This window comes from Brettanomyces nanus, chromosome 2 (assembly GCF_011074865.1).
Source record: "Brettanomyces nanus chromosome 2, complete sequence".
Taxonomy (NCBI): domain Eukaryota; kingdom Fungi; phylum Ascomycota; class Pichiomycetes; order Pichiales; family Pichiaceae; genus Brettanomyces; species Brettanomyces nanus.
Window position 1 is genome coordinate 914,327 of NC_052375.1, and position 26,905 is coordinate 941,231.

General features: G+C 41.0%; 10 protein-coding genes across 10 annotated transcripts; 3 read left to right on the top strand and 7 right to left on the bottom strand.

Moving 5' to 3' along the window:
- Nucleotides 1-55: 55 nt before the first annotated feature.
- On the bottom strand, nucleotides 56-2,336 carry FOA43_002425 (uncharacterized protein; the record flags this gene model as incomplete). Its single annotated transcript, XM_038922721.1, has 2 exons — nucleotides 56-1,690; nucleotides 2,331-2,336. 2 exons carry the CDS (start codon nucleotides 2,334-2,336, stop codon nucleotides 56-58), a joined length of 1,641 nt encoding a protein of 546 aa, XP_038778649.1.
- A 71-nt stretch (nucleotides 2,337-2,407) lies between these two features.
- On the bottom strand, nucleotides 2,408-4,227 carry FOA43_002426 (uncharacterized protein; the record flags this gene model as incomplete). The annotated part of the gene is made up of 2 exons (XM_038922722.1): nucleotides 2,408-4,067; nucleotides 4,220-4,227. 2 exons carry the CDS (start codon nucleotides 4,225-4,227, stop codon nucleotides 2,408-2,410), a joined length of 1,668 nt encoding a protein of 555 aa, XP_038778650.1.
- A 233-nt stretch (nucleotides 4,228-4,460) lies between these two features.
- On the bottom strand, nucleotides 4,461-7,061 carry FOA43_002427 (uncharacterized protein; the record flags this gene model as incomplete). The annotated part of the gene is made up of 2 exons (XM_038922723.1): nucleotides 4,461-5,986; nucleotides 6,917-7,061. The coding sequence occupies 2 exons, from the start codon at nucleotides 7,059-7,061 to the stop codon at nucleotides 4,461-4,463; spliced, it is 1,671 nt and encodes a 556-aa protein (XP_038778651.1).
- An 882-nt stretch (nucleotides 7,062-7,943) lies between these two features.
- FOA43_002428 (uncharacterized protein) lies at nucleotides 7,944-11,881 on the bottom strand (the record flags this gene model as incomplete). Its single annotated transcript, XM_038922724.1, has 3 exons — nucleotides 7,944-9,397; nucleotides 9,539-9,676; nucleotides 10,651-11,881. 3 exons carry the CDS (start codon nucleotides 11,879-11,881, stop codon nucleotides 7,944-7,946), a joined length of 2,823 nt encoding a protein of 940 aa, XP_038778652.1.
- Nucleotides 11,882-12,394: 513 nt separating this feature from the next.
- Nucleotides 12,395-13,834, bottom strand: FOA43_002429 (uncharacterized protein; the record flags this gene model as incomplete). The annotated part of the gene is made up of 1 exon (XM_038922725.1): nucleotides 12,395-13,834. The coding sequence occupies one exon, from the start codon at nucleotides 13,832-13,834 to the stop codon at nucleotides 12,395-12,397; it is 1,440 nt and encodes a 479-aa protein (XP_038778653.1).
- Nucleotides 13,835-14,148: 314 nt separating this feature from the next.
- FOA43_002430 (uncharacterized protein) lies at nucleotides 14,149-17,739 on the bottom strand (the record flags this gene model as incomplete). Its single annotated transcript, XM_038922726.1, has 1 exon — nucleotides 14,149-17,739. One exon carries the CDS (start codon nucleotides 17,737-17,739, stop codon nucleotides 14,149-14,151), a length of 3,591 nt encoding a protein of 1,196 aa, XP_038778654.1.
- Nucleotides 17,740-18,688: 949 nt separating this feature from the next.
- Nucleotides 18,689-19,772, top strand: FOA43_002431 (uncharacterized protein; the record flags this gene model as incomplete). Its single annotated transcript, XM_038922727.1, has 2 exons — nucleotides 18,689-19,636; nucleotides 19,701-19,772. The coding sequence occupies 2 exons, from the start codon at nucleotides 18,689-18,691 to the stop codon at nucleotides 19,770-19,772; spliced, it is 1,020 nt and encodes a 339-aa protein (XP_038778655.1).
- Nucleotides 19,773-19,943: 171 nt separating this feature from the next.
- LYS1 (Saccharopine dehydrogenase) lies at nucleotides 19,944-21,062 on the bottom strand (the record flags this gene model as incomplete). The annotated part of the gene is made up of 1 exon (XM_038922728.1): nucleotides 19,944-21,062. One exon carries the CDS (start codon nucleotides 21,060-21,062, stop codon nucleotides 19,944-19,946), a length of 1,119 nt encoding a protein of 372 aa, XP_038778656.1.
- A 977-nt stretch (nucleotides 21,063-22,039) lies between these two features.
- On the top strand, nucleotides 22,040-24,040 carry FOA43_002433 (uncharacterized protein; the record flags this gene model as incomplete). The annotated part of the gene is made up of 1 exon (XM_038922729.1): nucleotides 22,040-24,040. One exon carries the CDS (start codon nucleotides 22,040-22,042, stop codon nucleotides 24,038-24,040), a length of 2,001 nt encoding a protein of 666 aa, XP_038778657.1.
- Nucleotides 24,041-24,180: 140 nt separating this feature from the next.
- FOA43_002434 (uncharacterized protein) lies at nucleotides 24,181-26,814 on the top strand (the record flags this gene model as incomplete). Its single annotated transcript, XM_038922730.1, has 1 exon — nucleotides 24,181-26,814. The coding sequence occupies one exon, from the start codon at nucleotides 24,181-24,183 to the stop codon at nucleotides 26,812-26,814; it is 2,634 nt and encodes an 877-aa protein (XP_038778658.1).
- Between the last annotated feature and the right edge of the window lie 91 nt (nucleotides 26,815-26,905).

Here is a 26,905-nt window from a genome sequence, read left to right on the forward strand (position 1 = left end):
TAAGACTTCGCGGTGTACGGATGTACATTTGAAATATATACATGTCCTTTTAAGACTATATGAGTTTGGTCTGGGTTTCTCCTGCCTTCGCTATGATGTCAACGTTTACGTTAAGAATCTTGGCAGGATCCAAACTTAGTTTAATTCTTCTTAATAAATCTGTCTGAGGGTTTCCTTCAACTATCATTTTATCTGTCTGTGCAGTCTCCAGTAGATGACTTGTCGAGTAATAGCTGCACAATTTCTGTTTTAGAAGATCCCGTGATACTATAAGTGCACTGGAAGCTTTGGAATCTGCATCAGGCTTATCATTCCGGTTCAAATCAGGCTTATCCATCCGATTCGAATAGTAACTGCTCTGATATCCATCCAAATCCTTGATATCTATCTTAAACACCTTAAACCTATCACATCCCTTGTTAAATTTGCTTCCAAGTCTACTGTACTGATCTGCAGCAACCTTCAATACTGCAAACGTTTTATATCCTTCAAATCTCTCCTCCAATGTCCTGCATTTCGAACTATCAACGAATCCTATATTTCCTAATTGGGAAATCCTTTTTTGCGCGCTAAGTTCTTTCACTGTAGAATTGATGTCATCGATTGATTTAAACGCCAGAACCACTAATAAATCCTTAGATTGAGCAGATTTCATAAAAACGTTCATTCTAAGATTCGTGATTATTGCTGAAGAATTTTCGATGCTGGAAAGAAGCTCAAATAATTTATAGCCTTCACTATTTCTGTCCACAGTCATTTCGGTACCATCGGAAAGCACTGCTGTAAACTGTATAACCTGTGATTTGTCAAATTTATTATAGAAAAGCCTGTTTGATGAATCGGTAAGTTCAATACCTACCGAACTTAGCAACAGATCCAGCGGAGATGTAGTGGAATTCAAATTTTGAAATCCCTTTTCATTCAAATACTCGTTAATATCATGTAAATTGACCCCTGGCTGAACATCCATTACTGAATCATCATCCTTAACAGCTTCATAACCAGTCATTCGACTGAAATTAATCTCCATTCTATATGGGATCTTCTTTGAGAAGTGCAAATAGCTCTGTTCAGTAGTGAACACAGGAATACGAAACTCCTGACAATACTTTAGGATGCTACTGACTTGAGAGGCATTTTCCGGATAAAATATAAACTTCTTTTCGTCAATATCATCGATCTTTTTACCCCAAAAAATCTCCTGAAAATGGCTAACGTCGTTCATCACTTGGGCCAAATCCTTACTTATAAAAGAATCCTCAAACAAATAGTCATTCTTGTTATTCTTCTGATCAAAAGTGTAACCTTGAGATTCCAAAATACGTAATATGCATCTTTTAAACTTGTCGTAATCACCATATTCTTTGGAATTCTTAACAGGAAGATCTATTAATTTGGTAGTCGAGCCTGAAGGAAACAAGTCTGTTGGTGGGTTTTCCGTGATCATAGATTTTCCTAGTGAATATCCTGCTCCCATGGCACCAACAATCATGAAAGCCTGGAAGGTTAATGAATTAGCAAATGGGGAGCCCGAGCCTGAAGAGTGCGAGCCTGAAGAGACCGAGCCTGAAGAGACCGACGAGTCCTTACTTCTCACACTCCTTCTAGTAGCAGTCTTTGATCCGGTAATTTTGTACCGTTTAAAGATCTTAACAAATCTAGGAACTTTTCCACCTATATATTTGAACATCTGGATAACAAGCGACCAAAAAATTGTGACAAATGGACCACTGACAATGAAGAGGAAGACATTATAACTGCCGTCTCTTCATAATGAACTATAAGAGATTTTTCACTATTCGAGGCTGTGCACAGTCTCGAGGAAGTTAAGATTTAAAATGGACATCGAAGGAAGGTTAAATTATATATTACAAGTAAATAGATCTTATGGTCAGGCCAGGCCATTCACATCTTGGCCAAAAAATTGTTCATCTTGCATTTGGCAACATTCCTCTTTTTAACCAACCGTCTCTTGTATCTAAAATAATCAGTCTTCTTCAAATCTTCCATCTGTTTGTCATTATCCAGCAAAGTCCATAACCAAGCCGGGTATTCTTCGTCTTTCTTCGCGACTATAGGCTTTCCGGCCTTATATATGTCCAATTTAATGGATGTACCTTCTTTACACGAAGATTGAAGCAGTCTGCATGAGGTTGAAAACAAGCGTAGTAATTTCATCGAATGTATTTAAGAAGTGATGAATAGTATTGGAAAAGTAGTTATTCAAGAAGAAACAAAGTATCTAAATGAACGAGAGAAAAATATTCTTAGCCACAATAAAATTTGTGGCGGAGTAACCTATTTTAGTTACTATTTGGTAGCAAAAGGACCCTCATGCATTATCGACGGCCTTAATAGCTGCTAAATAGCTGCTTGTCCGGAATATACTTATATTAACTACTTGAGTTTATGCTTTAATAGGATAGAAACAACGGATAATATAACCCCTTGAACTCTTCTCTAAGAGAAGGTTATATCTATTCAATCTCGTACGATCTTCACAGTCTAGAATCTCCTTTGATTTCTTCTGAATTAAATCCCGTCTTGCATGTAGAATTCTATGAATTTTAAATTCCCTAAATGGGAAGAGAGCAACAACACTAGCAAAGCACATAACACCAACAAATATTTGACAGTACAAAAATGGCTGACTATCGTTTGGCCTTTCCATTTTTAATCCAATAATCTCGGAGACTATCATAGGAGGACCACCAATCAAGCATAGCCAGGAAACTGTAGCTAGCAAATCATCTCCACCACCAGCAAGATCTGCACATAGTGGAGAGAAATTAATCCAGTTAATACCAACGGTTACTCCTACAAAGAAAGCAAAAATAATCAAATTGACATAGCTTTTCACAAAAATCCACCAGCAGAATGACAGAAGACCAATTAAAGTTGTGACAACCAAAGTAACGTTGGCCCTTCCATATTTATCGGATAACCAACCCAACAATGGCCTTCCTATGACCTGAGCTACACTCTGAACTGTAGTAACAATAGATCCTTGGGCGCTAGTAAGACCTATTGCAGTGGCATAGGAAGACATCGAAAAGAGAAGAATAGTGTAGCCAAAACTATAGATGAAATTCCAGAGAATCAAATACATCACTGGTTTTTGACGATAAATATCCCACCTAGTGAAACTTGCACGGATATCGCCCCAAAGTGAACGACCTGTATCGATTTGCAAGCTACGATGACTCCTGATAAGAAGCATACTTAAGGTTAGCATGAAACCACAAACTATACCGATCATTCTAAGAGCCCATTTATAACTGCCCGTTGAGTCAATGATAGCCTGAACTGATCGACTAAAAATTACACCAGAAAGACCGATACCAGCAGTGGCAATTCCAGTAGCTATCGATCTTTTTTTAAGGAACCAAGTAGGAATAATGACAAAAGTAGGACCGGCAGATAAAGCATAAGCAATAGAAAGGAGAAATCCTTGTAACATGATAAACTGAACGATAGTGGTAGCTTGCGCTGCACACATATAGCAAACAACAAGCAAAACAATACCTGCAGACATGACATACTTGTAATAAAAACGTCTCACTAGAGTGTTGGCTACATTACAGAGCATAAAACTTAGACCCACACTAAGTCCCCCAATAAGTGCATATTCCTCCATGGTAGCACCCGGAAAATTATCCGAACTGACGTAATAGTTGAGAAATACTCCGAAAACACTATTAAGACCCCAACTAAAAGTATTGAGAGAACAAGCACACATAACACTTATCCATCCCCATAAAGTACCATCTGGAGGACGATCAATGAAGTCCTGCTTATTATATTCTCCGTTATAATTGGCTAGAGCATCTGGAGATTTGGTATTTTCTTCCGGATTGGTTGCACCAAAAGTAGCCGGAGAAACTTTATTGGACTCAATTTCGCTGGCGTATTGATTATCATCTCTAATAGCATCTATTATAGTTGAGGTTCGAGTGATTATTCGATTAGGAAGAGACACAAAACTTGCCTCAAGAGAAGAATGATCGATCTGAGCGGGTTCTTGAAGAGATGCATTATTAGAAATACTGGAATCTAACGAATTCAAACTGGAACGATTGGATCGAGCGTATGAATTCGTATGTGAAGACATATTTGATGATCAATTCTAAAGCGATTTCTTGACACACTTTGCGAAGGATTCCAATTTTTCATTCAATCAAATGATACCAATGGACTAAAACAGGAGTTAATAATTAACTGGACCATGTATTCTTTTAAATGACACTATTCACCTTCTATTAGTCAGCCATAGTACAGAGGAATGAAAAAAAAGAAAGTATCTCGAGTGAAAAATTATATACGACTTCAGCCGTACGTCAAAAACTGGGGATTGCAAGAGCAGAGCAGATTACATTTCAAGCTTCAATTGGATAAACAGCACGTAGAAACGACAGCAAGCAGCTGCTTATTCGGAAATATACCTATAATGCTATTAGCATCTAAGCTTTAATAGGATAGAAACAACGGATAATATAACCCCTTGAACTCTTCTCTAAGAGAAGGTTATATCTATTCAATCTCTTACGATCTTCACAGCCTAAAATCTCTTTTGATTTCTTCTCAATCAACTCACGTCTTGCAACGAACATTCTATGTATTTTAAATTCTCTAAAAGGAATCAACATAACGGCACTGCAGATGCTCATAATCCCCACGAGTATTTGACAATTCAAATATGGTTGACTATCGTTTGGTCTTTTCAACTTCAATCCAATAATCTCGGAAACAATCAAAGGGGGGCCACCGGCTAAGCAAAGAAATGAAACTGCCGATAGTAAATCATCCCCACCACCAACAAGATCTGCACATAACGGAGCGAAATTAACCCAATTGACACCGAGCATTGCTCCTACGAAGAAAGCAAAGATGATCAAATTGGCGTAAGTTTTCACAAACATCCACCAACATAATGAAAAGACACCAACTAAAGCTGTGATAACTATAGTAACGTTAACTTTCCCAAAGTAGTCCGACAGGAAACCCAACAATGGCCTTCCTATGCATTGAGCCACACTTTGAACTGTAGTAATATTAGCTCCCTGGGCAGAGGTAAGACCAATTGCTGTGGAATAAGAAGACATCGAAAAGAGAAGAATGGCGTACGGAAAACTATAAAAGAAATTCCACCCAATCAAATATAGGAGGGGCTTCTGACGATAGATACCACCTCTGGTGAAGCTTGTAAGAATATCATGCCAAAGAGAACGACCCGTAACAACTTTCATATTACGTCTACACCTGATAAGAATTATACTGATGGTTAGCATAATACCACAGACAATGCCGATCATTCTAAGGGCCCATTTATAGCTACCCGTTTTATCAATAATGGCCTCAACAGGTCTGCTGAAAATTATTCCGGCTAAACCAGCACCACTAGTGGCAATTCCCATGGCCATGGATCTTTTCTTAAGGAACCAAGTAGGAATAATAATGAAACCGGGACCGGCAGCCAAAGCATAAGCTATTGCAAGAAGAAGTCCTTGTAACATGATGAGCTGAACAATACTAGTAGCTTCTGCAGCGCACATATAGCAAATAACAAGCAAAAGAGTACCTACAGCCATAACATACTTGTAATAGTAACGCCTCACCATAATATTGGCAATATTACAGAGCATAAAACTTAGACCTAAGCCAAGACCTCCAACGAGCGCATAATCCTCCATGGTAGCACCTGGAAAATGATTGGACTTGACGTAGTAGTCGAGAAATACTCCAAAAACACTATTAGCTCCCCAGCTAAAAGTATTGAGAGAACAAACACAGCAAGCACTTATCCATCCCCATAAAGTACCATCTGGAGGACGATCAATAATATCCTGCTTATTATATTCTCCATCATAATTGGCTAAAGCCTCTTGAGATTTGGTATTTTCTTCCCGATTAGTTACCCCTAATTTAGCGGGAGGGATTTTATTGGACTCAATTTCGCTCGCATATTGATTATCATCTCTGATAGCATCTATTATAGTTGAGGTTCGAGTGATTATTCGATTAGGAAGAGACACAAAACTTGCCTCAAGAGAAGAATTATCTATTTGAAAAGGTCCTTGAACAGATTCACGATGACAAATGCTGGAACTTAATGATTTCAAGCTGGGATGAGTGGACTGAGCGAGGGTGGAACAAATGGATAAGTTTGTATGTGAAGACATGTTTAATGACGATTTATAGAGGGGTTTGTAAAGCGTTCCGGTTCAGAACCAATATCTTTAGAGTGATTTAATAGCATGGATTCTGAATATATTTACAAAAATGGGCATTTTATCATTATTAGGCAAGAGACTAACTTATACCAGTTTCCTTCGATTAGTCAGCCTTGCATACGAAAGCCACACGCAAAGACGGAAAATATAAATACCTCGAGTCAAAATTAAAAAGAGGATTGAGTATACGGCTTCAGCGGTACGTCAAAAATCGAGTTTGCCAGAGCAGAGAAGATTAGATTCGAAGCTTTGATCGGGTAAAAAGTGCGTAGAAAGTATCCCGAATACTGGGCCTTAAGAAAACAGTGTGCCGTTTTAATCTGGAACGATCTTGATCTGTTCTCTGATATTCAAGCTTCCTCTGAATTATATGAGTTCTGGCTGTGAACATCCTGTGCACTCTCTAAATGGTAATAAAGTAATCGCACTATCTATACAAGTGATCTCAACAAGAATCTGACAGGTCTAAATTATTTTGTCATTCCAAATTTAAGCCAATAATTTCTGCCACCAATAATGATGGGCCTCCCTTAAAGCATAGCATATAAACAACAGCAAGTAAATCATCACCACCTACAACTACATCAGAGCGCATAGGAGTGAAAAAAGCCCAATTAGCACCCAAAATAAATCCTGAAATAAAAGCATATCCAGTAAGTCAGATAAAATCCCAAGCAATAAAGTACCAGTTTTGGTAATATTGGCCTTTCCAAAACGAGTGGCTAACAATGAAAATATAGGTCCTCCCAAAGCCTGTGCAACACTCTGAATAGTGGTTACCATAGAACCTTGTGCATATGACAATCCAATAGAAGTACTATGCACAGACATGGAAAAGAGAAGAATACTGTAAGAAATACCGTATATAAAATTCCAAGCAATAAGAGACATCTTAGGAACCTGAAAATAGATGTTTCAGCAAGTAGAGTTACCCAAGAGTTCGTTCCATAAGGATTTATCAGTCTTATCATATAATTTTTCTCTGAACTGAATCACAAAAGTGGCCAAAGCAAGAACAGAGCCACAAACAATACCCAACATTCTTAAAGCCGATTTATAACTTCATGTTCTATTAATCAAAGCATCTATAGGTCGATTGAATATGATTCCTACCTATCCCAAACCACTGGCAGATACTCCAGTGGCCATAGATCCAAAAACCAAGTGTGAATAAGAACCATATTAGGATCTGCAGTAAGAGCAAATCCAATAGCCAGAGAGAAGCCTTGAACCATAATTAATTGTGTAATTGTGGTAACTTCTGCAGCCATTAAATAATATTATACAATGATTACGGCCAAATTACAAACCTTAAAGCTTACTCTGAGATCAAGTCCTTCAGTTAATGCAAATCCAGCCGTAAATAGCTGGTTTGTGACGTTACAGGTTGAATTTCTTCCGGAGCCCCATAAGGTGTTTCAGCTGCTTATTCATTATCATCGTGAATGGCCTCTGCTAAGGTCGATGCTTTGCTAACAGTCTCATGAGAGTACGTTTCTAGAGTGGAAACTGAAAGTACATGAGTGGCTAACTGATTTTCAGATGATGACTCCACAATACAATCTTCAACCTTGTTCGGATTCACTGAATTTTGTTCAGAGCACATGGTTGTGAAGAAGATGACTGCCTTTTACATAGCAATTGCCTGGATTTACTTGAAAGATAATGCAATAGAATATTATTATTATAGTGTACAAATTATTGTAGAAAATATCATGCTCTAACTGGATAGAAAGCTCTAATGACCCTGCCCTTGAAGGTAGACTGAAGAATTAACTTATATCTGTCCAAACGAAGTTCATCTTTCTCTGTCCTGAGAATGGGATCCTTGGCCAAAATACACTTCTCTCTAGCTGAAAGAATCTTTTTAATCTTCCATTCTCGGAATGGTAGCAAAATAGCGGCACTAACCAAGCAGGCAACTCCCACGAGTATCTGACAGTAAAGGAAAGGCTGAGTCATTCCGGGTCTTTTCAATTTAAGACCTATAATTTCAGCCACAACCTGAGGCATACCTCCCAAAAATGTAAGCATAGAAATGGCAGCCAATAAATCATCACCACCTCCAACAACGTCTGCACTTAATGGAGAAAAGTTGACCCAATTTATGCCCATAAAGAAACCGGCCACGAAGCCAAAAATGAGTAGATTGGCATAACTTTTGACGAAAGTCCACCAACATAAACAGATAATTCCCAAAAAGGTGGTGACAAGGATTGTAGTGTTGGCTCTTCCATAACGATCGGACAGTAAGCCAAGAATGGGTCTCCCAACAGTCTGTGCGATACTTTCCACCAATGTCACCATGGAACCTTGGGACTGAGTTAGACCAATGGAAGTACTGTAGGAGGAAAACGAGAAAAGAAGCACAGCAAAGGCCAAACCATATATGAAATTCCACATGATGACACAGGCCATTGGAGCACGAAGATAAATGTCCCATCGAGTGCAATTGTGCCATATCGTCTTAAGCAAAGAGTCATTCTTGACCTGAAGAGGTCTTCTAGTTCTGATTAATGCAATGGAGATGGCCAACATAACACCACAAATGATTCCCATCATTCTGAGGGCCCATTGATAATCACCATCAGTTTCAATCATCACTTGAACAGGCTTACTGAAAATAACTCCTGCCAAGCCAACACCTGCTGCACCAATACCTTGGGCGACAGATCTCTTTTTGAGGAACCAAGAAGGAATCATGACAAATGTAGGACCTGCAGTAAGAGCAAAACCTATGGACATGAGAAAACCTTGAAGCATGATAAGTTGAGTAATGGTTTTAGCGACCGAAGCTGCACAGAAGCAAATGACAATAAGCATAGCACCAAAACTCATCACCAATTTGTAATGAAATCTTCTAATCAAAGTGTTTGCAACACTGATAAGCATGAATGAAAAACCAAGACAGAGACCTCCAATAAGAGCGTATTCCTCCATATTAGCTTCGGGAAAATGGTTTGTACTGACGTAATAGTCAAGAAACACACCATAAACAGTGTTTGTACCCCAACTAAATGTATTGATGAGCATCACACAGATGCAAGTTGTCCATCCCCAAAATGTTCCGTCTGGAGGAACATCAAGCATGTCTTGCTTACAGAATTCTCCCGTATCAGGAGGCTTGATGGTTGCTCTCTTCTCTGAGACAGCAGAGACAGCCAGAACTGATACTCCAGATTCTGAGCCAGACTCTGAACCAGACTCAGATTCAGATTGAGATCCAGACTCAGATCCAGATTCAGAGCCAGACTCGGAGCCAGCACTGACACCACTAACTCCAGTATTACTTGTATAGCTGGACCTACTTAAACTTGTAGCCCCCTCTAAATCTGAAGGCTTTCTCATCATACTTCCAGCGTACAACTCTGCACCATAATCGGCATTTTCGGCGTTTTTCTTATCCTGCTCAGCAACATATTCACTATCATCTTTGAAGGCTTCAACTAAGGAGGAAGTCCTGGATATGATGGCATCAGAAGCTATTCTAAAAAGAGACGACCTCTTTCTATTCATTGCAACAGACGCATTATCTGAGTCAAGTTGTTCTACCCTTCTTTCCTTTAACGGTGAACCTCGAGTAGACGAGCTCAAACTGCTCAGATCGCTAAGACTCCCGTTATCATCAGCAGTGCTAGAGGAATCTATTGATAATTGACTTTCACTTCTATTCATTAGGTATAATACCAATGTCTAGTTGCTAATCAATATTCTCTTTTTGTTTATTAAAGGCTCCTAGGAAAATGGACTTCTTATATGTAAACTTGTTACCGGTTTTGGACTCACGTTCTAACTTCAGGGGACTGTTGAAGTACGGGAAAGCGTGTCCAGATATCATCAGCTGAAAAAAAGAAACGTGCAGCAAAAAGTTTTTCCTGAATACTCCGAGACGGAATTCTTCTGCAGTTATCCGTTCGGAAAGCAGCACATTGATTCCGTGTACCAACTGCATTGGCCTGGCTTCACAAAATGTAACGGTTTCGGCATATACATGGTAAAGATGAGTGTAAAGCTGTTCATGGACATATATAGACATCCATAGACCTACCTAGGTATCAAAAATCCCTGGATGGCACTTTCCCTTTTGGTGTTTTTCAAAGAATCCGCTGATTCATCGCACCCCCTAATCACCCGTTTCGTCACCCCCCTTGGATTGCCGTTTTCGGAGTCACTTAGCCGTCAGAGAGAAAACTTCAACTGAATCCGATTATTTACGTGAATCACGAACTGTCATCACCGTAATGACCGTTTTTTTACGAGCCACGAGCGAAGCGCCAACCGTCCATTAAGAATATGTGATCTATTTAATATGTAATGCATGAATACCCGTTTTACATTGTTTTCTTAGGACTGCCTGCACTCCTAGCACTCCCAGCACTCACAGCACTCCCAGCACTCGTAGCACTCGTAGGTCCTTCACCTTTGAACCCTAATAGTTTAGCAGCCAGAATAAAATTTTCGTGCCGGAAACTATTATCCGGATTAGAAGGATCTACCCATATCAGATTTGCCGTTATTTCATCACGGATGCCGGAGTCCTTTTCAAATATTGTTCCGATGTTTTCCGAGTTTGAAGTGAGGCTGAGCTCAATTTGGGCTCGTGTAGTCTCGTCCAAATATAACTTTGCCTCACGTGTACACAAATTATTGAGGAATGGTAAGAAGTATCCGCTAGCGGCAAATTTTCCAGATCTGATAAGAATCGGAAAGAGGACTTGCGAGATTCGTTGAATAGATAACGATGCATTTTCTGACTTCTCTCTCATTTTGATGTACCAATTAGTACATGCTATACAGTGCCAGTATTGCTTTTGAGTGACAAAATACTCATTTAGCATGCTTATGATTCGACTGGAAACTAACTCTTCGTTATGACAAGCTATTGTCATAGCTTTATTCAACTTTGAAGATTGTAGACAAACTTTCATGACCGATTTTAGTACCTTCTGCCTCTGCCGGTGATTAAATTGGGCCCCTTCCTGTAGAACGATTTTTTCGACATGCGTAACAAAGTCGTCAAACTGCTCTGGCTGGCCATATTCTTCGTATAATGCCTCGGAAACCTCTGAAATATGCAATTTTAGATCAAGTCCCTCGAAAGACATCAAACGGATAAGCTCCAGACGTTTATCCGCGGCAGATATCAATGGAAGAAGCATTTGAAAAGTGCCATTATTAAATGCTAGATGATAATTGAGCCGCATCTTATGAATTACCGGAACTATGTACCGGTATTTAACCGTCTCTGGCAACTTTTCAGCGGAAAACAGCTTCCATAGACACCAAAAAATCGTATTAAAAGTCTCTGTATTCGGAAAGATCCCCAAGGATTCGAATTTCGTCAAGGTGATGGCCAACATGTCCAACTCCTGCAGCCTGGCAAAAAATAAAATGATAAGATTCATCGACTCCTCATTTAAATACAGTTCTAGATTCACCAGTTGATTAAGAACAATATCCTTCAGTTCCAAGTCAATGCGCGAATCAATATGGGTGGATTCCCATCCATAGTTATTCAAAACCAACCGACGCAAGTAACCTACAAGGGCTTTTCTACTGAGGGTGCGAGACATCTGGGGTAAGGGTGACGTAATCAATTGAGGAAGATAGACAGGATGAGATTTGCATCGCTTACAAGACACTTTGACCATCTTTTGAATCTCTTGTACTATCAGATCGTCACTGTCTTGGACGCTCATATTACTGAGTAAATGGTCCAACTTCTTCTTGGACTTTTGAGACGATTGGTAGTTGAGTGAACTGATTTCTTTGGAAAGTTCATAGTCATCAACTTCAGACCCTTGAGGACCGGCCTCATCATTCCAGAGCTTCCAATATTCATTTTGCAATGGAGAGAAGTTTGTGCTGAGTTTTGGCCTGTCACTGATTACAGGATTTGGTTCTGAAGGGGTTATGTGAGGCTTGGAGAGTGATAAACGGGAGAAATTCCTATATAGAATAGATGTGCCCTTTCTGATTCTAATTAGCCCAAAACTAACAAGATTCCGTCGAATTATCATTGCCAAATATAGGGAGAACGAGGAGAAAGACTGGTAAGACAAATGGAAAGAATAGAAATAGATGGATATCCGGTGTAAGGATGTACAATCAAAGTAGAGACTACACTTCTACATTCAGCTTTGATACCTAATATTCATTACTCATCACTGTAGCGGCTCGGAAGAGCTGCTAAGCCTATTTAAATGCAAATAAACATCGGTTCCATAACCCTCCATACTAATCAATTTAAGATCACCGGAAAAATATCGGGCATACAATCTGGAATGGGGTAGACCTACTCCTAGACCCATAAATGGAGGCTTAAAGCTACCGCTGGAGTAGGTAGGCTCGTACTCTTCAATCCTCTGCTCAGCAGAAGTGTAGAAATATGTCCAAACTAGAGGAATAGTTGATCGAGGGATTCCTCCACCTTCATCAGAGACCTTTACAGTGATATCCTCCAAGCCTTCAGCCACAATGATCTTGACAGGAGGATAGTGAATGTCCTCGATAGCGGTGTTAGGATGTAGTCTTTGGTGGAACTCAATGGTAGCTCTGAGTGAATTTTTCAAAGTTTCAAAGAGCATATGAACCAAATGTCCCGGAACATACATAAATTCCAAGTCTTCCGGACAATATAACTGTACAGGAGGTGCTTCCATGATGTCATAATGCTCTTCACAGGCAAATCTGGCAGCATCTATGGCATCCTGAGCGACTTCCATAACGTTAGTACGTAAACAAATAATTCCCACGTAATCATCACTGTACATGTTTCCCTGAGCTTGCTGATTAAGAGCAATGGTTTGGCCAATGAGCATACGGATACCAATTCGGCTGAGATAGAACCGGTCTAGAAATTGATTAACGGAGTTATCCAAATAGGTGAAGTTCTTCTTTCTTTTCCAAGACTGAACTCCTCGAGCAATGGTCGTCACTGTAGCATCATGCCTTCTTTTGATCTTGGTCAAAACCTTGGTTACCAACTTGTTGTAATCCACCACTTCTGAAGGATACACTATATCCTTTGGTGTAGGGATGTAATAATGTCTTCGCGGTCTTGGGATTAACACGTGACGATGAGCAGAATTTAGGTCGTGCACTTCATTTTCATCTTCAGAGACACCACCAGAGGCACCAGCGGCACCACCACCACCAGACACAGAGCCATGACTGCGCCTATCGATCACAATTCCATCGTCAGAAAAGAAATAGGGTCTCTTCGACCCCTGTGATGACACCTGACGCTTGGCAGTCTCCTCATACTGTTTTTCGCCAGAAAGGATATCGGCCATCTCCAAGTCTTTAATCACAGGCTCCTCAAGTGACGTAAGCTCCTCAAACGACTGTGCATACCAATTTCGCACAGTCTGAATGGCAGGTTCTTTAGCTAAACCATTGGGAAGAGTTTCTAAATCCTTAACCCGGTGGCTTAGACGAATGGGTAATTCGTGAACGGCAAAGTGCGATGCATGAAAAAGCGATCCCGGTGATGGCTTCGATCCAAATTGAACCATCTGTCTCAAAGATACTCCTGTTTGTTTCACCGTGGCATAGCGATAAATCTGGTCGCGAAGTGCCTTTGTGAGCTTCCATGAAGACATGTTACAGGAAGAAGAAGAAGAGGTCTTTCTGTCATTTGACCAATTACATTATTTTTCAGTGGTCTTATTTTTCATTGTCTAAGTTCTCGGATAAAAGGATTAGTATAGGTTTAATATTAGAGTAGTGTCAAAGTAGAGTATAGAGTAGATTATCTGGGTAGACTATTTGGGTAGATTATTAGAGTAGTATTAGAGTAGAGTATAGTATAGAGTAGAGTATAGAGTAGAGTATAGAGTAGATTAAGAGTAGAGTATAGAGTAGATTATTAGAGTAGATTAAGAGTAGAGTATTATAGTATAGTATTAAAAGAGCATTATTGTCTTCCTCCAACGGCTGTAAGAACAGCATCATTCATATCATTAAACACCTTCCCCATTCTTTCTCGTCCAAAATTCAAGTTCTTGTTCAACAAATTAGTGAATCGTTCTTTTCCAATCATCACCGATCCAAATACGTCACGTGCTTTTCTAACAGCGTTAGAAACTGCAGAAAACTCGCTGAACTTGATCAAATTCAAGTGATTACAAAGCACTATCAGCAGGAGAACAACCATAAATGGTAGCCAGAAGAACATTAATCTCTTATCAGCATTCAATTGCTGTCGAGATTTCAGGGTGATAATAGCGTCTTCAACTTCTTCTTCTTTGCTTCTTGGTAATTCAACTTCGCTTTCCGAGGACGTCACAACTGCTGTTGAAATCTGCCTCTTCTCATCATGATCATGGCTTCGGAAGTTGATGAGCGCTCTCCAACTACCTCCATTGGGGAACAAATCATCATACGACGGTAATTCCTCCTCCTCTTCTTCTTCTTCTTCTTCGTCCTCTTCTTCCTCTTCTGCAACTCCTGAGTCTGCTACAACTGTAGCATTATCTGTTTCTCGATCATCTACAATCGTCAACGTTTCATCTGTTACTGTCAAAGCAGCATCATCACTTAAATCTTGTGCTGAATGCTCGAGTTTTGGCACAAACGCATCTCTCATCGCCATCCAGAAACCAGATCCAATAGTCTTTCTTCTAGGTAGCTGCTTTTCTGCCTGTTCCTTATCTTCTCTTATATCTCCAGAATTCTGCAGCTGTTGTAAACTCTTTTCATCTCCTTGATACTCGTCTTCCTTCGGCAAACTGTTCACACTGTAATCCGTATTGTCTTCAGAGTCCGCTTCAAACTCAGAATCAGACTGGAACCTTCTTCTGCCTAACGGATTACTACCGTATGTTGGTATCTCCTTAAAGCTACACGTCTCACTGTCATCCAAAAGAGACGAAAGTGAATCCAGAGACTGTTCTCTGCTTAACGATGTGAAACTACCTTGTTCACTTCCAGTTCCAGCCACATCAATCAAATCTAGCACATTTGGATCCGCAATATCCTCGAGTGACACGCCATTATTCAATTTCGAGGCCAAAGAAGCCTTGCAACGAATAAGCAGAACAATCAAGTTTCTACGGCCGTAGATCAATGCATAGTGTAAAGGAGTAAGACCATTACTGTCATGTGAATCTACCTTAGATCCGCGCTCAATGAGATAGCGTGCTAACTTGAAGTAACCTCTCTGACAGGCCAAATGAAGCATCGTCTGTCCTTCCAAAGTACAAATGGCCCAGTTAGGAGTAACCACAGGTGAATTAGGCAAATCAACCATTGATAAGAACTTCACCAGGATTTGCTCGTGGTCTATAATAACGGTCTTGGATAGCTCCTTCATCCGATTCGAAGCCTCTTCCAGCCATGCAGAAGTATCTGCAATTGACATCGACGATATACCTTCATCGTCACCTCTCATTTCGGAGCCTCTGGATCCGTCATCCTGACCCTCGTGATTGTTACCAATAATCCTCTTGGCAATGTTTTTAGCATCCTCCAACTTACCATTCATCTTCAAACCAACGATCTGCAATGCCAATTCGATCAATTGACGGTCCGAATCGTCCGTGTAGGTAAAAATTTGATGAGATGCCGGATTTGTGGCCATAATTTCACCCGTTCCATCCTGAATCGTCACCAAAACGGGCCCTGCTTGCGCGGCAGGGGGCAAATAAGTAACCAGAGTCGAATCAGACCAACAGTGTGTCGCCAGGGACAAATTGGCACCGAATTTCACACCCATTCCGGGACGGAAATTCGACCCAAGTAATGTCACTTCGACTCCACCTCGAATAGGGCCTTGAGCGGGAATAATTCGTTGAATAGAGGGTGGAGATATTCTAGATGCCATGTCTGTTACTGAGGTTAGTGCCGCTGCTGAAGACGATCCTGCTGACGAAACCGATGATGGATGTCTGCCCAACTGAGACGGAGGTAAAGATTGGATCTGTGAACTTGGTGAAATGCATATCTTCTTCTCAGGCGTCGTAGAAAACACGCTGGTAGCTGAAGACGTGTACAAGTTATTCTGAGGAGACAATGTATCAGAACTCATAGGAGAAATCGGCTCCTTTTTCACACTCATACCTGAAAAAGAGTCGTTTTTACGGGCTCTGCGTTGTGAAACACTGTCAAAATATGTAGTTCCAGGCTTTTCAGAGAGCGACCAAGGCCTCTTTTGACGCTTCATAGGTCTTATATCATCTGCATTAACAAATGCTGGAGTCATACCTCCAATCGCTGCTGCTGCCGCCGATACTGATGCTGCTGATGCACTGGCACTTGTAGTGAAGTCACTCGAGGACTCTGAAAGACCCGAGTTCGAATGCTTGGCTTCATCAGCACTGACTCCTCCAGGAGACGTTCTGCAAGAGGCCACAGAATCAACGGAACCATGCTTACTTGAACTTCCTTTGATTGACTTCTTCCGATCCATAATCATAATAGGATCGGAAAAGGTCTTTCCAAGGACAACACCATCGCTGTCCTTAAGAACAAAGAGCAATCTGAAACCACGCGGCTCTTGATGATGACGACAATAACAAACTATACGGGATAGAATCTCGATACTACGTTCAGACTCATTAGTTAGACCTCCAGATGGCTGAGGAAACGAGACCACTTCCTTACAATTGAAGATAATGGCTCTTTTAGGCTTATTGATATTCCAACCGCTGGATTCTTCAACAATTCCAGACTTACGCCTAGAGGCACGCTTCAGTTCACGTCTCATACACCTTCTGCAGACATTAAAACTGCGTAGATTGGACTGATCTTCTGTAGATGCTTGTGCACCCACAACAAAAGTATCCAAATAAAGCATGTTGGCCTTTAAAGAATCTAAAACTTCTGGATCTTCGAGCGTCATCTTCGGTTTAGCGACGATCCCACGAGGAATGTGCAATAGAAATTGAGGGGGGGGCGGAGAAACAGACAATTTCAGCCTGATTTGAGTCTCGACACGCGAACAAGATGGTAGGTCGGATATACTAAGGTGATAAGGCAATTCTGAGTCATTTAATGCATTCAAATACTCAGAAGGGATAGTGGATTTGAACATTTCCGGCATTTCAGGGGTTATAGGGCTCTTCTGCTTACTCTGCTTGATACTTTGCTTGCCTCCGTGACGACTGTCGCCAAATTTGAGCTTCATAAGAACGTTTTTGGCATCCTGGTACCGTTTTATCTCTCGAATTTGTAGCTCAGCGTTGTATAAATCAGAAGAATCATAGTTCTGAGAGTTGAACTGAACTTCTTGAAGTATTTGCTGTTGCTGTTGTTGCTGCTGCTGTTGCTGCTGTTGTTGCTGCTGTTGTTGCTGCTGTTGTTGCTGCTGAGAGGTTGCCAAAATCTCATTGGCCAATTGAGCAGGATCATCATAAAGACGAGAATCTAGAAATTCGTCCAACAAATCATCATCGAAATAGGCCGAATCAACGTCATTTATGTCACTATTAGTTCGCATGCCCTGTTGTTGAGGCTGTGATTGAGGTGAAATGGCAGATAAAACAGGAGATATCATTATAGAATCCATAGCGTCTCACAATTGAAGCTGAAAATCAGTTAGAAGTCACCTATAAGCCACTATTTGCACTGTGTTCAAGAAGAACAAAGGTAATACAACAAGGAAGAATCGATCTACGTTGCAAACTTAGTTGCCCCTGACAAAAGCGATGCGCGATCCAAAAATCTAAATTAATTTTTTTACAGCCGTGCACGAATTTAAGATGGCAGAGAAGAAGATGAGGAGACTGGGACTGGGACTGATGCAATTGGTTGGGAAATGAAAGCTCAAATGCGTGTAGGGGATGAGTAAAGGGAGAGGAGTGAAGAGGGTGATAATGTAGTGGTTAATATGCCTTTTGTAAAGGCAAAAAAAGATGAACTTTGCTAGCTTTGCTACTTATCCTACTTGTTATTTAGTACGAAAAACGTTGGGTAGTCTCATATAGACAAGAAATTAGGTCTCAAAACTGGGAAAATGCTAGAAGTATTTTTCATCTTAACACGTATCTTATGGAATGTAATAGCCGTTCATTTCATCACTTTATATACCCTCGACTTCAAGTATAATATTGGAATGCCTAGAAGTCCTGATGGAGATGACGATGTGAGGATGAAAAATGTTGGGATATTCCGAGGCCGGTAATTGCACGACCTTTAAGGAGCGACTTTCTGCACCCCTCACAGCCTTGCACTGCCCTGCCCTGCACTCTGTACTGCACTGCCACGTATATCCCAAAAAGGAAACTAGAAGTAAAATTTTCTTGAAAAATTCAACTACCATTAAGATGATTACTACTTGTATAAGGAAGATTCAAGAAAGTATGTCGGAAGAAATTAAGTTCAGAATAATCGTTGGATCGTATGAACATTCGATTTTGTGTTTATCAGTGAGGATTCCAACAGAATCGATAGAAACAGAGGTTAAGGATGATAAAGAGGTCCATTTCCAGCCTATCTTTCACTTTCAGGCGCATACGATGTCGATCAGAGCCATGGATGTTGGTCGAAGATATCTCGTTTCTGGATCTAATGATGAGCATATTCTTATCAATGATCTACAAAAAAGAAAAGAGCTTGGAACTTTACTAAAGCATCAAGGTTCTATTACCAAACTAGTGTTCTCGGACGAAAATACCAAAGATAGCGACGAACATAGTGAATACCTGAGCCACAAAACTGGAAGGTGGTTACTTAGTGCAGCTGAAGATGGAAATATTTTAATTTGGAGAGTCAAAGATTGGGAATTGTTTGGTACACTTAAAGGACATAAAGGAGCCGTTAATGATTTATGCATTCATCCTTCTGGAAGAGTCGCTATTTCCGTTAGTAATGATAGAACTGTCAAGTTATGGAATTTAATGATGGCTCGTAAAGCTTCTACGTTGAAACTTAGAGGTAAAATTACATTGGGTCAACTACCGTATTTCTGCAAATTCGAGAAAAAGACTGGGGGTGATTATTTTGTGATAGGATTAAGGACCAGATTGTTAATGTATAAAACGAGGGAGGCCAAGATCTGTCGAATCTATACGATGAAGAAGACGATAATGTGTATAGATTTTGTGATTTTGGATGATAAGCAATATTTAGTGATTGGATTTGATGATGGATGTTTATGTTTCTATTTGTTTGAGGATCATATAGGTGAGGGAAAGGAGGAGGAGAAGGGGGAGAAGAAGGAGGAGAAGGAGGAGAAGGGGGAGAAGGGGGAGAAGGGGGAGAAGAAGAAGAAGGAGGAGGAGGAGGAGGAGGAGGAGAAGGATGAAGAAGACTCCGATGACCTCTCTGATGACGACTCTGATGACGACCCCATTACCCCCCTTGGTGAACCAGATTTCAAATTTCAAGGACATTCAACTAGAGTTAAAGACTTCTCCATTTATCAGGAAAAGCGTCTTAGTGATGGAAAGATATTTACGTACATTGTTTCGATATCCTCAGATGGAAAGATCGTTGTATGGGATATGCAAAAAAGAGATGAGATAGCAGTTTATGCTACAGGAGAAAGGCTTAACGTTGTTTCAACAGTTCAAGAATCCATTGAAAAGCCAGATAGTATGAGACCATCGATTGATGCAACAGGAGAAAAAAGTGAAAGTGAATACGAAAGCGATGGAGAAGCTTTATCAAAGTATATGAAAGGAACCAAACGATCGAAGAAGCAAAGAAGAAGAGAGAAAAAGAAGATGATGAAGGTGGAAATAGAATAAAGTTAAATAAACCTAAATAAACTCACAACTTGGACTTATTCAATCTCTTAACATGATGCTGGAACAACTTCTTGGCTCTAGTCCACACTGGAATATGATCTCTTTGAGGGAGTTGCTTCAAGTAAGGAAGTAGATCATGAGAGAAGAATTCTGATGCTTCTCTTGGCAACAGAGAAGGAAGATGATCGATAGAAACCACGGAAACCTTAGGTCCCTTAACGACATCCACACGAACAGTAGGATGGTCAAAATCTGTAGCTATAGTATAGACAGGAACAGGATTATGAGGATTTGTGGTATCAGCGGAGACATCAACGATTGTTCTCAACTTTCTGTTATCATCATTAAGCATTTCCTTATTGATGAAAGGAGGAATAGGCTTATTCAGGTAAATACAGTTGATAAAGACGTCAGCTTGGGCGATTTCCTCGAAAGGACCTCCCTTTTTAGTCTCTGCAAGGTCCCATTTCAAAATATTCTCCTCGGGAAGACCTGCTCTAGTGCACATTTTAATGGCGCCAGAACCACAACGGCCCAAGGCTCCGATAATGAGCACCTTGGGATATCTACCAGAAATTTTAACTGCTTGAGAAAGAACCCCGGTAACGTCTGCAACCAATAGGTCCTCGTTTGGATAAGGTGAAACACCCGGTAGGTCGATATCTTCAGGGTAAATCTGCTTGAAAGCCCAGTCCTCAAGTCCTAAGGCTGCACCTGCAAAACCTGCGTAGAACCCAAAGGCAGCAACACGACGTCCACTATCATTCTGAAGGAACTCCAAGTCATAGAGAATACCTCCTCCTAATGGGAAACGTTCTAGAACCTTTTCCCATCCATCCTGGTTCTTGTAGCAATGAGCAAACTGAATGTGCTCGTGTTTCAACGGGAAGTGCTCTTCTGGAAGCTCCTTCAATCCAATAACAATAGTATCCTTTGAAGAATCCACCCAAGAACCAGCCGGAACTATAGTAGCTCCAGCCTCTCTGTACTCATCAATCCCAAAAATAGACTGCTTAGATTCTTCCACAAAGATGTTGAAGTCTCCAGTATCAAGTAACTTCTTAACAGTAGTTGGAGTGAGAGCAGCACGGGCCTCTAGGGGCTTCGTTTCGGCCCTTAAATGAAGATTAACCTTAGCCATAGCAAGAAAAACAGTACAATTACTAGTAAAATCTAATTACGAAAAAACATGAAAACGCCCGCTGCATGGCCTTATATAGTCTACCCTTATCACAGCCCCACATCCTCACTGCTATTCATGAGTCAATCAATGTACTTGTCTGAAAAATTTTCAGTACATCTCTGAAAAGTTTGTTGCAGCGGTTTCCTAATCGGGTAATACCTCTGGTCATGTTTCTCGAGGAAACGAAGAGGTGGACGGAGTGGACGGAATGGACGGGGACGGGGACGGGGTGGACGGGGATGAAGGTGGATGAAGGTGGATTAGGTAAATAGAGGCATACAACTACAAGAATACAATCCGAACACTGATCAAGGGCCCGATTCCATCTATCATTATAGTATCCATCTCATACCTTCTGGTGTACGGATGGGTTTATTTGCACTTCAAGAAATTCAAGGATTGTCCTAATAAACTTTCTATTTTGTTATCACTTCATTCTTCTTCCTACAAGTGATTTAGGTAAACTAATATACATATATTGCAGCCAAATTACTAGTACTTTCTTTGTTACTGTCACGTGCTCTCATTTTTGTTCATTGGTCGACAGCGTTTAGCATATCTTTGTCTCATCTCAGCTCACTTCTTGTTAACTGCTGTTGACTGCTGTTTATTGGTCGCTTCTTGTTTGCTACTTGTTTGTTTCTTGTTTGCAGCTTGTTGCCTTTTGTTGCTCCTTGCTTGCCACGGATTGCAACGCCCCCCCCATTCCTCTAAGCTGCCCCTTTAACACCTGGTCTCATAGTTCTCTTTGTTGCCCCGTCGCGTCGAGCTTCAAATCTTTTTGCGTCGATCGCCCAAAACTTTCTCGCGACGATTTTATAAATCTCTTCGCGACTATTGTTCCGTCGATCGTCCTTTATTGATCCCCTATTTACACCCAGCACCCCAGATCTCACTCCTTGGTGGGTCTTGTTTCTCTACCATCATCTCAAATTATGGCCCCCAACAGCCCCAATAACTCCACCCTTACGATTTCGCCCTTGGTGACCAATCATAGGGCCCAGGACTACTTTCAGACACCTCCACCTGTTGAAGGTCGCAGAATCCAATCTTCTCATAGAATCTTCTCGTCTCCCAATGCAAAGCAAAGCAAGAAACGATTGAATGGCGATGAAACACGGATTTCCCAGCAAGTAGTTCCTCCAGAATTGTCATTTGCCGATGATCCAGAGTCGTCTCAAGCTGTTCCCGACAATCTTGAGGAGATCCCGTTGACTCAGGCTGACAAGCTACGTTTGTGGAGACATGATGCTTTACTTCAGCATCATTATGAGACGGCTATATACATTGGAGATAAGGTTCTCAGTATGACGAATGACCCCAACGATGCATTCTGGTTAGCCCAGGTGTATTATTCCAAGGGGGACTACCAGATTGCTTGCAGCTTACTTTCAGGACCTCAATTTGAGGACTCTGTTAGTTGTCGATATTTATCTGGGCTCTGTCTAGTGAAATTAGAGCGTTATGATGAGGCTTTAGACATTGTGGGCGAAGTAAATCCTTTTAAAAAGGAACACACAGTGAAGAATCCGGATGGAGGTATCAAATTGGAGGCTTCCATGTGCTATTTACGCGGAGTGATATATGCCAGACAGAATAACTTTGAGAGGGCCAAAGACTGCTTTAAAGAGGCTATTTTAGTGGACGTGAAGTGCTTTGAGGCATTCAATCAACTGATTACGAACTCGATGCTCACTCCAGATGAGGAATGGGATCTTCTATCACATTTAAACTTTGATGATGCAGATAATAATGCCGAACTAGTAAGACTATTGTACACTACGAGACTCTCAAAGTACAAGAATGTGCACAAGTTCGAAGATGCAGAACTCAAATTGAAGGACGAATACAATTTAGAAGGCAATTTAGACCTTCTTCTTGCACGAACAGATCTTTTATATGCTCAGTGTCGATTTCAAGACTGTCTTGACATGTGCAGGCAGATCATGGATCAAAATGAGTGGAATCTGCAAATTATGCCCAATTATCTCAGTTGTCTGTACGAGACAGGAGGTAAAAACGAGCTCTTTCTATCTGCACATAAGCTTGCCGAAAACTATCCCAACAACTACATCACGTGGCTTGCTATTGGCATCTATTACTTTGCTATCGGACGGACAAACGATGCACGACTATTCTTCTCCAAGGCGTCAATTTTGAATCCAAGCTTTGGACCTGCTTGGATTGGATTTGCACATACATTTGCCGTCGAAGGTGAGCATGAACAGGCCATTAGTGCATATGCTACAGCGTCCAGACTGTTCCCAGGAAGCCATTTGCCTAACTTGTTTTTGGGAATGCAGTATCTACAGATGAACAACCTCATATTGGCTCAAGAGTACTTGACATCGTCGCTGTTGATTTGTCCCACGGACCCTCTACTTCTCAACGAACTGGGAGTGTTATACTACAATCGAGGACAGCTGGCTAAGGCTGAAAATGTCTTACAGAAGGCTCTTGTCGCATCGAAAAGCCTTGATTCAAGTGCCAAATGCTGCTGTTCGATTCATTGCAACCTAGGCCATGTTTACCGGAGGTTAAAACGATACAAACTGGCCATAGAGCATTTCGAAGACGTACTAAGGATGTCTAAGATAGATGCTAACGTCTATTCATCACTTGGCCTCATATATTTGAAGCTTGGGAAAATCTCGATAGCGATTGAGATGCTTCATTCTGCATTATCGATCCAATCCAACGATCCAATAGCTACAGATCTACTAAATAAGGCATTAGAAGCAAATATGAAGGTGAGAAATCATAGATTCATCGAGAGGGCCAATAGTAACGAAACCCCCATCAACAAGCCCAGGAAAAACGTCAGATTTATAGGACAGGATAAGAAGAAGGATTTGGATTTAGTCGTAGAGGATCTCAGAAGAGGAGAAGATTCCAGTGAAGAAGGAGACGACGTGATGGAGATGGAAAGTGATTAGTTTCGCTTGTTAGATGTTTTTTTTGTAGACTTAAATTTTTCGTTGTGGCGAATTCGGAATTCTTCATGAGCAGCTTTATCTGTTCTATTGGTTTGTTTGTTTTCTGTTTCGATTTCGGTTCACACGTGAATACTGACATTATGTTACGTCATTTGAGCTGTTTGAGAGTGGGGATAACTAGAAGATCTGCTGGCGTGAGAAGACAGTTATATCGCAGCCGATGGATCTCCACTAGCGATGAAACAGGGACCAAGGATGAAGAAGCCATGAAGGTGGGTGAAGCCCCGAAGGTGAGTGAAGCTCCAAAGGTGAGTGAAGCTCCGAAGGTGAGTGAAGCTCCGAAGGTGGGCGAAGCCCAGAAGGTGACTTCGAAGCCTCCTGAATTTGCTGGTACCGTGGCTTTTACACCATTGCAACTCCAAAAGTCCAACAGTGCTACACAGGAGGCTCTTGGGAATCTTGTAACGAACTTGCACTTGAAGAATATGTTAGCAGCACTACAAACGGTGCTATCAGATGACCCTACAAAGCTTGTTATCAGGTCTGTAGAATGTGTAAAGAGCGTAGAAGGATATCCTGTTCGGCAGTCACTTCCACGGACGTTTACCAGTCTCGAAAGCGATTCTGTGAATGATTATATGAGGCAGATTCTTGATTATACTTATTCTAGCCAGCAGAAGGAGGTTAATAGTATAGTTGGTGTGATTATGGATAACGAAAATGTGGTTGGGATGTTTGACAAGGATACGTTTGTGTCGTTGACGGACTACTTTGCCAGAAATGGCCGGTTTAACATGGTTTTCAAGATCAAGAATGATTTGTGTGCTCCCTCAATGTACGATACTGCATTCTATGAGGTCTTATTTGATCATTTGGGCGTAAAGAAGCCACTAGCATTGCTTCAGAAATACTTTTATAACATGAAGTCAGGAAAATTGGTGATGAACTCCAAGCTTTTATACCAGATCTATTATCTGCTACCAAAAACAGAGCGTGAGTCATTTACCAAGTATCTTGAATCTTTGGGCTATACAATCAGCGAAATTGTGCCTGATTTATCATATACATCGATTGAGAGTGCCGATGAGCTACTCGGTGCTTTAAAGGCGGGTCACGTAGCAATGACGCCAGGTATCTTGCACCATATGGTAGACTTATTGACTTCAGAGAGCCGGTTTTCCGAAGCATGGGCATTTTTGCACTACCAAAGAGCCCGTTATCGGTTTAAATTGGCACCTGCCATTGGAATTACGTTTATAAACAACATAATGAACTCTGGTCAGGTGCAATTTGTTCTTCCCTTTGCACGTAGTTTCTTTAGGCTTACTGGAATCAACTTGAGAGATTATGGCTTGGAGAGATTACTTAATCATCAATTAACTCAGCCTGTTAGTGACTCTTGGGCCACTCTCACCAAAGTTCTTGCCAAAGCCGGAAAACAGTCCAATGATACTACATTGAAGTACAATCTTCCTCGAATGTTGAATATGTACGCCAAAAGTAACGGTCTTGAGGAGTGGAATATCGAGGGAGGAATGTCCAAAGAAGAAAAGCAGTTTATGAGGTCGTTACATTGGCCAGACACACCGAGATTTGTAGTATCCGAGAATAGTAGTCGGTTCAAACAAGCATGCAGCAGTTTTGGGGGTAGAGTGGAGTCAGATATAGCTGTTTCCAAGAAGATGAATGATATATTAGGTACGAAAAAGCCTCAGAAGCTTGAAGAGGCATGGAATCTACTTGAATCGCTTACTGAGAAAGACGAAAAGGCGTGTGGTGGTATCAGCTTAATTAGCTATCTTCTTAACCAGGAACGCAAGCCTCAATTTGCTCTTGCTGTGACTACTACTCTTAAAAATAAGTATGGAGTTGATATTCGGTTCGAAACGTATCGAAAAATGGCTGAATACTACCTCGCCAACGGTACCAGGAGTACCAGGAGTACCAGCGGTACCAGCGGTACCAGCGGCTCCAACGGCTCCAACAGTACCAATTGGTGGTTTGTAGTGCGGTGGTTATATACGGAAACGTATATGGATTTGAAACCGTGGTTCAAAGAGTCTCCTAGACTTGGAAAGATTGCTCAAAAGCAGAACTTTGAGGTTCATAGCTATATGGATGGATTGAATCACGAAGAAGAGGCTCTAGCCAACAAAATAGTAGATTCTGTCCAATGGACTAGCAGTGCCAACTTTGTGGAAGAGACAAATAGTGCATTATTTAAGCTGTACTCGAGTTATCTTGAGGATAATGCTGCCGAGGAGATGATTCAGGTACTTTTGAAGGATTCAAATCCTCAAGGAGCATGGCAAACGGTGGACAAAGATGGAGGAGTGAATGATGAGACATTAAATCTTTTTATGAACTACTTTGCCAGTAAAAAACAGCTCTATAACGTGTATGCGTTGGCAAGAATGGCTCCAAAGGATGCTGGTAAGCTTAGCAAAGTGGCTGATTATCGATGCTATGAAATCATACTTAAAGCGTTCTTGGATCCTGAACTTTCATTGACACAACAAGATGTTCAACTTCTCAGAGCCTTGCGTAGTAAGACGGAATACCTTGGCCTCTGGAAGGATGAAGAATTTGAGAGCTTGTTGACGAAAAAGCTTTCAGAAAACGGTTTAAAGATCGAAGATTGGACGGTGAGTGCAGAAGAGCAACAAATAATGGATCAGATTATTCTGAATTTGAAATGGAACGAAGAGCCGGAGTTCGAATTGGAGGCCAACAGTGCGCAATTCCAAGAGGCTGCTAAACTACTTGTTCTATAGGAACGATGCCCGTGTATATAACAACAATAAGGTATTAAACGCTATAATATTTAAATGATGAGTAATATAATGGAGATGAAGTTGACGAATA